The sequence below is a fragment of the Atta cephalotes genome, assembly GCF_000143395.1.
Source record: "Atta cephalotes unplaced genomic scaffold scaffold00027, whole genome shotgun sequence".
In the NCBI taxonomy this organism is placed as follows: Eukaryota; Metazoa; Arthropoda; class Insecta; order Hymenoptera; family Formicidae; genus Atta; species Atta cephalotes.
The window spans coordinates 4,199,943-4,213,009 of NW_012130091.1; the positions used below are offsets into that span (position 1 = coordinate 4,199,943).

The 13,067-nt window shown below is 26.9% G+C and overlaps 1 protein-coding gene across 1 annotated transcript; it reads right to left on the bottom strand.

Annotated features, from left to right (window-relative positions):
* Positions 1-4,120: 4,120 nt before the first annotated feature.
* On the bottom strand, positions 4,121-10,747 carry LOC105620568 (octopamine receptor beta-2R-like). The gene is made up of 3 exons (XM_012202061.1): positions 9,753-10,747; positions 8,438-8,668; positions 4,121-4,211 (listed from the first exon to the last, which is right to left on the bottom strand). The coding sequence occupies exons 1-3, from the start codon at positions 10,745-10,747 to the stop codon at positions 4,121-4,123; spliced, it is 1,317 nt and encodes a 438-aa protein (XP_012057451.1).
* Positions 10,748-13,067: the final 2,320 nt, after the last annotated feature.

The window sequence follows — 13,067 nt, forward strand, 5'->3', positions numbered from 1 at the left end:
TATATATATATATATATATATATATATATATATATATATCAATTGTTATATTGTATGATATATATATATATATCATACAATATAACAATTTAAACAAGCTTTGTATATTGACCAACATAGGCTAATTATCGACAATTCGAAAATGTTACATTTTATGAACGAACGTAATCAATATATGAATATAATTTAAAAATAATTGTGAGCGTATAAAATTATGTGCTTAAAATTATTGCTTAATGTAAAATATAATAATTTAGAAAACAATAAATCGAAAAACGAACGTAAAAGATTTAGAAATAAATTAAAATAAAGAGATCGACAAATTCTATTATACTAAATGATTTATCATCTGCAATTCGAGAAACAATTATTAATAAAATTAATGATAACTGATCCGACAAGTACAGAAAGATTTTGTTATGTTATCATAAAGGTGATTTAATATTGCGATATTGTCCATTATTTAATTGAAATAGCTAATGTGTGGATATTTTTTACTGGCGATAGAATATCATTATCAGAGATGAACAATAATTTTTGTATGATTGTTATGCATATTTAATATTAAAGTGACAAAAAGAAATCTTTAAAATAACAACATGTAATAAATAATCAAATAATTAAACGTTTTCATTAGGTATACAAATTTCAAATGTAAATTATAAATTTATTACAAATTACAATGAATAATTTTCATTTAACAAACGCGTTTAATAATTCAAATAAAATAGTTTTTTCCAATTATGCGTATTTCTAATAAAAATTAAACTTATTTAAGTTTACAATAGCCCAAGATCAGTGATATAATAGCATCATTGAGCATCTCATCTTTAATGTACGTACTAAATATTTTTATTTAATTCATTTCTGTAACAATAAAATTGGCAAAAACGATTAGCGTAGGATGGTTTAGTTATTCCACGTTCAATTGTAAATGCGTAACTGCAGCTAAGAATCAATGAAAACACCGTATAATTCATCGCAATTACCAATCATTCAGTATATGTCGCAGTGATCATTTGCGTATATTATTATACATGTTAAATAAGAAGCTAATATTAATATTTCATTTTCTGAAAATCGATGCGAAACACAATTGCAATGTTAATCGACGATTACTAAAGATCGCATTATTTTATCCTATACTCGTAGGACTAGTATAGTATATCTAAATTAACTAGTATATCTAAATTTTAGATCGGTGTTACAAATATCACGAGGACTTAAATCGATACAAATTTAATGTGATTTTCACTGAAAACAATTGCGATTAGAAAACAAAGATATACATAAAAATACGCTTATTGGACTCAAATAAAGGCTCACTATCATCATTATCATTTTATTTATTATTCTGGAAAATGAGTTCTTTCAATTGTTTTTTTTTTCATTTATCTTTTGATCAAAGGAATTTAATATTCGCGTGCCATTTATACGAAACGAGAATTTATTGAAAGAATGATTTTTTTCAAAGATGACATTCCGTTGAAAGAATGCGAGGATAGAAACAGAAAGTACTAAATTTGTTTAATGAAAGTAACGATAATTTACTAAAAAACATTCTATTAAAAATTATTGTAGTTAGTAAATTCTGTTAATACAATATGTTTGAATAAATTTCGTAAACAAAAGAATTACATAAGTATTATAGTAGGGAAGTAACTATTCGAAATAATTAGCAGTAACTATCATCACAACAAGAATGAAAAGTAAAACAATAAAAGTAGGAACTAAAAATCATAATGCTGCGTTCATCTTTCGATATAATAACAATGTAAATTAAAACATAATGTCGATATTATCTACATAAAAATTAGATCCGCCTCAAATCACAGAGTGACGTTCACGATACATTATGATATAATTCATTTCCGTATAATACATGAACATTATACATAATATTATAATAATACTGTTGTGACTTGTATCAAGCTTTTTCTGTATAACAAAAGTTGCTTGAATGATTCCATTTATAATGATTACTATTCTGAGAAAGCTTTCAATCATGTATAAAATGTTAATTTTGATGTCAAAATGACGATGAGAAATGAAGAAAATCAATGGCGCAAATTGATCAAAAATACGTAACAATAACGATTATAATTATGTTAAAATTTTCTTGATATCTATTAAATTAGCAAAAAATTACATACTCTTTCGATAGATATGACTAAATATAAGACTTTTAAATAGAGAATGTATGTTATAATGTACTATAATCCTGCAGTTCTATCATTGATATAATCAATTGAAATTCATAAAAGCAATTTATGCCTTAAGATATTTAGAGAAAATAAAATGTAAAACATTTGTAATTTGCAGAATTATATGTAAACCAATGCTCTAATAGAATAGTATCTTATAGTTTATAATCTAGAATCTAGATATTCAGCATTTTAATTATAAGAGATGTAAATGGCTGTAATGCCAGCTAATTAGAGCTTAATCGACATTAAAATCGTATATTTATTAAAACGTAATTTAAAATGTACAGATCGAGCATGAATCTTCTTCTCATTGATACTGACTAATACTTATTGGATCAATTAATTTTTGAAAAGCTTCTGGATCTGTCTTTTTTTAGTAATACATAATTTTTACATACTTTATTTTATTTTAGTCATTTTAACACTATAATGAAATGTATTGTTTATTCCACGAATAATTTTTTTGAAACAATAACAAATAACAAGATACTTAATAACAAAAAACGACATTTTAATCCTTCATGAGAATCAAGTAGAAAATCAACATGAATCATATGTGGGTATCTCATACTTCATGCTATATTTCATCATAAATATACTACAATTTAGTAGATTGGTAACAACGCATTCTCCAGTTGCACGAAATCGGCAACATGCACGTGGATGCACATGCACGTATTTTTTTAAGAAGTTATAGAAATTCATGTTGCTGGGATATATTATACCCCACCTGATTCACGAAGGATTAACAATAATAAGATATATTTAGAATCATTGTAAATATATTATCATTTTGAATTAAATTAATAAATAATAAATTGAATATTAAATTTGGAGACACGATAGTATCTCAGTGCTAAAACAAGCGAAGCATCATGACGCGAGATATTAAATAAACATATACGATTATTTTTATATCTATGAGTATTTGTTATAGAATCGATCCCAGACACACACACACACACACACACACACACACACACACACACACACACACACACACACACACACACACACACACACACACACACACACACACACACACACACACACATATTCTCATTTCAATTATACTATATTTGTGTATGCGCATATGTATGTACACATATGTGCACATATATGTATTTGTATGTCATTGAATTATTTTTATCGTCGTAATACAATATATCAATCAAATAATAAATTCGGTAATAATTCGAAATAATCAAATCAGATTGTTTCTAAAAAATAAATTTCTAAAAAATAAAACAAAATTATTGCAAGAATTATTGTAATATAGAAAGGAAAACCAAAATTATCAATAAAATCGTGAGATTTAAATCAAAAAGAGGCCATCAAAAATAAAAAAGAATTACATCTTAGAATTTTTATAAGAAAACATATTAAGAGATTTATACAGATCAATCATTCCTTTGTGGCTTTTTAAAATTATATTCATTTAGGTATCTTACGAAAATATTTGCAGAAGCCATTTCTTTTGTTCGAAGTATTAAACAAAGTTCGTTCAGTCGGAATCTCTTACGTTCTTCCACAGGCACGATTTATTAATTCTTACGAAACACGATATACATTTCATTAGCTACAAAAGCTTAAAAATCTAACTTTGGCAATATGATATAATCTATGTATACATATTTGTTTCCAGCTTTATATAAGATATATTCAGCATATTCGTGTGTATTTATTATCACTGTGAAAAAAAATCGATGACTCTTTTTATTCTCTTTATTTTCATCTTTGGCAAAGTGTTGGATAATGTCTCGATATGATTGTGTTTGCGCGCGCGCATTGTGTTGTATGTATGTTAGTTATGTTTAAATTGACGCACGCGCGTATTTTATATATGATGAGTGTTATACATAGATGTGTATTTTTTGCACTCGCTTTTAGAATCTTGGGAACATAGTTTCGTCTCAAAGACTGCTGCCAAATTCACTCGATCTTCGTCGATCAATATTCTTTATGTACGTTTCTGAGTATATGCTCTTGGTGCGATCGTCGTATCTAAAACAAAATTAAACAAAGTTATTTCGGAAAAATCGGCATGAATACAATTATTTAATTGTATAACTGTATAATTTAATTGTATAACTGTAAATTATTTCAAGAAAGTTTATGAAGATAATTTAATGTTTTAGTCAATCTTTTTGCTAGATAAATTACGTAATATAATTTAAATTTGTACATAGGCTACCTTGTATACGATAAATGAAAAATATATTTGTGCATTCTACATCTTTATAAGTTTCTATTAATTCTGCATTAAAAAAGTAAAAGTCAAATAATTGTTTATTCGGTATAATAATATTCTAGATATAAATAAAATGATAAATTATACATACGTCTTTTTACCAAGAAAAAATTAATATAAAAGAAATATGGATGCGAAGATAATCCGCATAGCTTCTATATTTATGTATATTGTAACGTTAAATATAATAAAAATGTAAACGTAAATATATAATAAAAATGAACTTTTCTTTATTTGTCTGTGTTGTGTATTAAATTATTAACATTAGATTTTTATACAAGTTGATCTGAATAGATAGATTTCGATCAGTTTTAGTTTTCGTTGAAAAATTAAGAAATTATCGTATTTTAATATTACGTAATATTTTTCAAACAAAATCAACGCGTTAAAAATATTTGTTGTGTATAACGAAAAGGTAAACATTCCGTTTAATATCTTTTGATTCTCGTATGGTTGTCAGTTTAATCGTCACACATCATCGCGGATACAGCTCGTGCGAGATACGCAGTATATGTAATTGAACAGAATAATAGAGTAATTGGTGCAGGGAATGAAAATGGAGATACATGACGCCATACATCCACACGTATTAAATTAGATTTAACTTATGAGTTTAATGATCATTTCTTAGAATTGCAAATATAACGCCTTGGTCATCGGAATTTATTACCAAATGCTTTGCGTATTTTATTCTTTGTTCTATTATTTCCAATGCAAAACATAACTATTTACTATTAGTGGCAATAAAATATTGTTGCAATAATTATATTGACACATAAAATACAATAATGCGATAATGTCAATAAATAATATTGTTGCACCAATTTCTATGACATTTTATATAATTTTTATGATTCAAAAAAAAATTAACTTCAGTAGCATATTCAGTAGCAGAGAAATCAATATTCATTATTCAGAGATTACTTTTAATATTAATTTCAACATACAATATGTTATCTTTTCTAGTCATTCTAATTAGTTAGAATAATTTCTGTATTCATTTTTAATTAATTATCTAATATTTTTTTCAAAGTTAAATATGCTTTTGTTGTATATATGTGGCAATATAATATCATGACACTGATGACATATATGTTATTTTATTTTAATGATTAAAAAATAGATAAAAATACACACATGTGATTAAATTGTATCATTAAATTTAATAAAAACTTTATGCGGCTATATGAAAATAAAAAATAAATTTATAATTCTCGAAATTATATATATGACATACAAAATAGGCATATCATTACTTTGTATGAATTAAAAATTATATTAAAAATTATATTTTATTTAATTATGCTAAAATCAAGAAGTTATAATTTTATAAATAATAATAACTGTCTTTTTCCTGGTAGAAATAAATTGGAAATCAACTGTAAAATCGTGGAAATGTGAAATGAAAATAATCGAAATATTATTGAATATTTTAGTATTACTTTTAATACTAAAATATTATGAATTCTAGAGATAATTAATAAAAAAATAACAAAGAGAAATAAAAAATAATGAAAAATAATGCAAACATTTTAATATTTTTAGAGATATTCAAAGAAATTAAACACTCAATTATGCTGAAATACTATAAATTCTAAACATAATTCTCTTGAAAAAAAAAAGTAATACAAACCATACAATATTTTTATAGATTTATTAACGTAAGTTGTACACTAAAATATGTTGAAATATTATAAATTCTAAGAAAAATTAATAAAAATATTTGAAAGATAATGAAAAGGAAACACTAGAATTAAAATGTTCGAATTAAAAACGTTTTAGCTATACAATATTAGTTAAAAGTATTAATCAAATAATTAACCAAGATAAACTAATATCAGCCAATATTATTTAAAAAATTTAGATGATATTAACCCTGAAGCCAATTAAGACAACAAATAATTTGATTTATGTTTTGAGGCTTTCACGGGTACTTTTTTAAGAGATATCAAAAGATTATCGCCGTGATCCATTGCTAATGCCAATGTTTTGTGAATCTTATCGTTCACTTCATCAGGGCAAGGAACGCACTGATACTGTATCAGTGTAGCACAGAATTGATATGTTTCTCGCTCTAATGAAGTGAACGGCAAAATTCACGAATTTAACCTTTCTAAAAATTGATATCAATTTATTGTATAACAAATTTTCTAAAAGCGTTGATTAATTATATAATAATGAATGTTGATTCGATGTCGATTCCATTATCATTTCTGACTGAGAAAGTTTTAAGTTTGCAGAAATCCTCAATTTTTTAGTCAATTATTATATAACATTTTCAAGGTGATAAAAGATTTGTCACACGCAATATTGATAGTGACACGATTTTTGCACATAGGATACAACAACATGCGATGAAAGTTGACGCAGTAGCCAATCATTTTTCGTTTTTATAAAAAAAGTAAATTGATTGGTTATCGCATCAATTTCTGCTGCAGTGTTAGCGCAGGGCTGGGTAAAATGTTTTTCGAATTCCATTTAAAATACTAATTGTAAAATACTTTTAAAAAGTGCATTTAAAATGCAAAATGCAAAATAGGTCTTTTGAATCCATTTTAAATATAAAATGGATAAATAGGTATTTTAAATAATTTTCAAATGCAAAATGGTTTTTTTTGCTCTAGCAAAAAAAAGTTTACAAAAATGTACAGAAAAATTATATAGATTGAGACAAGAGAAATTCTTAATTTTTTATAGTGGGACACAGAGTGAGGTTTGTTTGTCTCAGAAATTCACAGTTTTTCATAGATATTTGTAACGAGACGTAGAATAATATTGTTTAAGAGCGGAAGATTTTTTGGTTTTTTAAATAAATAACGCTCTACGTCCCACTACGAATATCTATGAAAAACTAAGAATTTCGATCTTGTTTAAATCTATGTACCTTTTCATAAAAACTTTCCGCCAGGATAGTACACATTTTTTTTACGTTTAAAATCTATTTTTAGCGGAATTCGAAGCCCTGATTACAGTATTGTAAATAAAGTATTTCTGATGAGAATATTTAAAATTTTTTAATATTATATGATTTGGAATGGGATCGTTTACTTGAATAAAAATTAATACGAGAAGTGTCGGTTACGATCAAAATTAAATGTTAAGTATATACATTTTAGAAATCTACATAGTATTTTAAATAAAACTGGAACATTCATTTTTTTTATTAAGACTTGATATTTATGGACTATCTGAAGAAAATTTTCTTTTTACAGATTAATTTGCAATTGAATATTTATAAAAATCTTTGGTCATGGGACTTGGTTCTTCATACACATCAATGATTCCAGGGAAAATTTATGAAAACATTTGGCATTTACCTATTTTATAAATGGTTGAATGATAGACATGATTTTATTTCAAATGTAAAATGAAAATGATTTTCCAAAAACTATTTAAAATGGAAAATGCAAAATATCATTTCCATGTTAAATATATCTAAAATGGAACTATTTTAAGTATTACTCAGCCTTGTTACCATTTTATTTTATGTACAGGAGCCAATATTGAAATACAAAATAAATAAATAATTGCTATTAATTAATTAATTGATTAATAGTTACTTAATAATAGTTACAAAGTAACAGATACTGCGCATTTGTATACATATATTATAGATTTAAACATATACGTAATTCTTCATTAAATTCATTGCGCTCATTGATTTTTATTTTGAAATTTACTGAATTCTTCATAATTTTAATATTTTATATTGAATTGTTTCGAATAAAATCTTAATATGATAATATTGGAAGTGGGTCAATATGTAATTCTCAGTACATACATAAATATAATTATTTATTAAAATTTCAATAAAAAGTTTCCAATCAAAGTCATTTTAATTTTGAATGTGTTTCAAAGGTGACTTAAATTTATTGAGTAAATAACATAGAGTAGACAAGAAATAAAATTTCAATAAAGTTTCAAAAAGATAAAGAGATAAAATAAAATGCATACCTTAATCTGTCAGACCAATTCGTACCTGAGGGATGGTCGACGAAAATCCAATGCTTCGAGATCCAATGGCTCTCGTTTACAAAGTGAACAGAAAGCACACTGCAAGGTATTTTTAAACGCTTCTCGAAAGTCGCGATTAAAATATGCATAAATCAATGGATTTAATGCTGAATTCGTATATCCAATCCAAAATAGAATCGCAATCACGATGTTGGGACATGGACAAGTCTCGCCGCAAAGCGCTGTAGTGACGTACCTGACAATTAAATTAATAATTATTTATGTATATAAATGTTGAAAATACAAAGACAGAAAATTAAACTCAAACTTTAAAAAAAATAGAAAATATGAGAACTAATTTATTCAAATTCAATGCTTATTTTAAGTTTCTGTAAAATTATTCTGTTATTTTGTATTTTTAATTTAAAAAAATACAGTTTAAATTTCGATTTTATTTAATTTGTGATTCATATAAAAAATCAGAAAAAGTATACTTTACATAAAAAAATAAATTATTATATTCTTTATAATTTCGTTTTTAAAAAATTAAATTTTAAAACTGAAATAAAAATATACTTTTTCGGTTTCAACTTATATTTTTAATAATACTATTAATAATATTATATTTTAATAACACAATAGTTACAAAATAATGAATTTAATTTAATATATCTCTTCTCTCTCTCTTTCTTTCTCTCTCTTTCTCGTTTTCTTACATATTATTTATATTTTTCCTCATTTGTCTTTTATTAGAATCTGAATGAAATAAAATTAAAAAATATCCATTTTAATAAAAAAATTAATTTCCCTTTTACAATTAACTTTCGTAGAAACTATAAATTTTTTTTATTTAATATATAAAAACTTTTCTCATATAATTATCATATTTTTGATACATAAACGTATTTGATACGATAAACGTTGACATACTAGATAATTTATGTTGTTATACATTATTTAAAAATTATTTTGTCTCGAAAATAACTGAAAACACATGTTTTTGATTTTTGTAATTGGTTTTTTTTAAAAGAAACTTTATATGAGAAAAAATGTTTTAATACATTTTTTATTTTTTTATTTGATTGAGAATCATCACTCTTATAATTTTATTTTATTTTATAATAGATCACTAAACAGTTTTATTTGCATGAGTTAAGCATTTTACCGCATTATTTTAATATAATCAATTATACATTAAATCAAGTATTGATAGATCTAATCCCGTCTGTTGAATAAAGTAATCTATTATGATTAAGAACACAGCAAAATTAATTAATTTTTAGCAATTTAGCACATTAACATGTAATTTTTTTATTAAGTTAATTGTTAACAACACATACCAAAGAAAAAATGGTAACCAGCAAAGGATGAAAGTACCCATAATGATACTTAATGTTCTTGCTGCTTTATGTTCTCTTTTCATTTTCATTATATGTTTATCTTTTGTTGGTGTGTGTAAATGCTCGGTATTTATTTCATTTAAAGTCAGAGTTTTTGATGATCCAGCGCTATTTAGTTCACCATTTAAATTATTAAGATCTTTACTCGGTCTGTGACTGAGTAACATAGCGTTACCCATTCTGCTATGCATCTGCTTTTCTTGCTTGTTAGCCTCTTTGAATATAGCAAAATATGTGACTGCCATGATAGTACACGGTATCCAAAAAGATATGCTTGATGACAGTATAGCATATATTCTGTTGACCTTAAATTCGCAAAGCTCTGGATGCTTATGCCTATGCACGCTGTTTTCTTCCGTAGTGTACCAACCGAAGAAGATTGGCACGAAGGAAATGATGGCCGGTGACACCCAACAGGCTAGTAGCATAAATGCCACTACTCTTTTCGTCATGTTGATGGGATATTTAAGTGGCTTCACGATCGCATAATATCGATCTACAGAGATGCACATTAGATGGAGTATTGAGCTAGTGCTAAAGTAGACATCTAGAGAATTCCAAACATCACACATAAAATAGCCGAAAAGCCATCTGCCAGTCACCTGCACGCTAGCGTTGAAAGTCATCGCAAACATCGCCACCAGCATATCCGCCAGTGCTAACGAGACCACAAAATAATTGGTAATAATTCGTAGCTTTCTGTGCCGTATTACGGACACCATCACCAGCAAATTACCGAATAATGCCGTAGTAATGATCGAACCGAGGATGCAGATCTTCACGATTGCTGAAGGCATGTCTGACCAGTTGCTCTCCATTTCGTTCACCTCAGTGTTATTGGCATGAGGATTCTCTTCGATCGAAGTGACATCCAATAACGATGTCATGTCGAAAGAGGAGATCTCCATCGGAGCGAATGTTGTTTTTGCGGTCATGTTCGCACAATGGCAATTTTCGTGCGTTTTCACTGTGCGTTGATCGTTCTTTAATTTTTTTGTCTTGGTCAAAGAGTTATATAGGAAGATGATATTAAGTGATGAAAATTCCAACTTGACGTATTTGACAGACGTTCATCTTCGATTCAAACAACAAGAAGACTATTTTTCCACGTTTTGATCTTGAGTTTATTTGTTAGTATAATCGGTAAGATTTACGAGATTTATGAAGAAATTTATTCGAACGGAATGTCTCGTAATAAAGCTTTGGTGATGCCGTCATATATTTACTCTTCAGTATCTGTAAATAAAAAAGAGAAAAGCGTTCTTAAGAAAATCAAATTGTTTTTTCATTGTTTTAACCTACAATTGCAATATGCAGCGAGTAAATGTAGGCGTTCATAAATCTATGAAAATCTATGAAATTCTTTTTATTAGGAGATTAATTGTAAGACATACTTAATTTAAATGAGTCGGTACAAATTTTATAACAACAATAAATATTTTGTTTCAAAATATCCGATATATTCTATTATTTGTAATGCCACAAAATTATTTGATACATTTTTCCTTAATAAATTATGTAAATACATATTAACATTATTAAGTTGCTAAGTACATTTGATTTAATTACATCTAAAATTTATATTAGGTGTAGGAAAAAATTCGTGGCATTTTTTTAATGCCATCTAACGGGAAAAACATGAACTTTTTCTCACATCTAATATATGCAAACGATGAAATTTAAAATATATAATAATTGAAAATTATAAAATTAAAAGAAATTGTATTCAGTTAAATAAATTTTATAATTGTCCGGAAAAAATGTTTGTATGGATTATATATTTATATTTTACATATAATTATATGTAATTGTATATAAAATATGTCAATTTTTTATATAATTATACAAGATATTGGAAGTGTGCATTAATTTTAAAAGATTTTCAAGAAATGGCTAGTACACTATCGCATTGGGCCATATTGTTGCTACCTTCATGTTTAAAACACTATCATGTGGTTTTAGTTTTCATTTTGCCGAAGAATAACAATTTTACTATTTTTTTTTAGTATTGAATATATCGAATTTTATGCCAACAAAACGCAATTTGCGGGAAGCTTTGCTTTTTTGTTTCTATTTGAGAAAAAGTGCTACTGAAAGTCAACGAATGCTGTCGAAAGCTTATGATGATTATACACCATTGATTTCAATAGGTAAGTACTGGTTTCGATGCTATAAAAGGATGATTTTGATATAGAAGACGAGGAACGTCCAGGCCAGCCGAAAAAGTTTGAAGAGGAAGTAGAAGCTTTATTTGATCAAGACTCGAGTCAAACACTTGCAGAATCATTGAATGTTGATCGATCAACGATTTCCAGACGATTTGAAGGCCATTGGAATGATTCAAAAGCAAGGAAATTGGGTGCCGTACGAGTTGAAGCCAAGGAACGTCGAAAGGCGCAAAATGAATTGTTGCTTCAAAGATACAGAAGAAAAAGTTTTCTGCATCGTATCGTGAGTGATAAAAAATGGATATCCTACGATAATTCGAAGCATAAAAAATCATGATGCAAGCCATCAACATCGGCAAAGCTGAATATTCATGGCGCCAAGCTCATGCTCTGTATTTGATGGGATCAGCTGGATGTAGTGTATTATGAGTTCCAATCCAACGAAACTATCATTGGGGAATGCTATCACCAACAATTGATGCAATTGAGCCGAGCATTAAAGCAAAAACGGCCAGATTACGCGAAAAGATGACACGATAAAGATGATTTTCCAGCACAACAATGCTCGTTCACATGTTGCGAAACCGATCAACGTTAGAAGTGCTTAATTGGGATGTCCTATTACACCCGCCGTATTTTCCTTCCGATATTTATCTATTTCGATCGATGACTCGTGGCCTAAGCCTCTAAGCAGTACTTCCATTCTTATGAAGATACTAAAAAAATGGGTCGATTCATAGATAGCCTCAAAAGATGTATCGCTCTTTCGACGCGAAATCAACCTATTACCAGAAAGATGAGAAAAAGTAGTGATTAGCGATGGAATATTTTGAATGATAAATTTGTAATCATTTTTTCACAATAAAGCCATATTTTTATCAAAAAATTCCTTAAAATTAATGCATTCCCAATAAGTAACGATAAAAGTCTCACATACGGTAGAGCGGACTAAACGGAGTCGAAAAGTCCTCTATCATTTGTAATTTTCGCGATAATTAATAAGATATCAATGATTAAATATCATCGAATATTAGTTTTTAATAATTTTTCACTCGAGTTACCAACTTTATAGAAAAAGACAACTTTA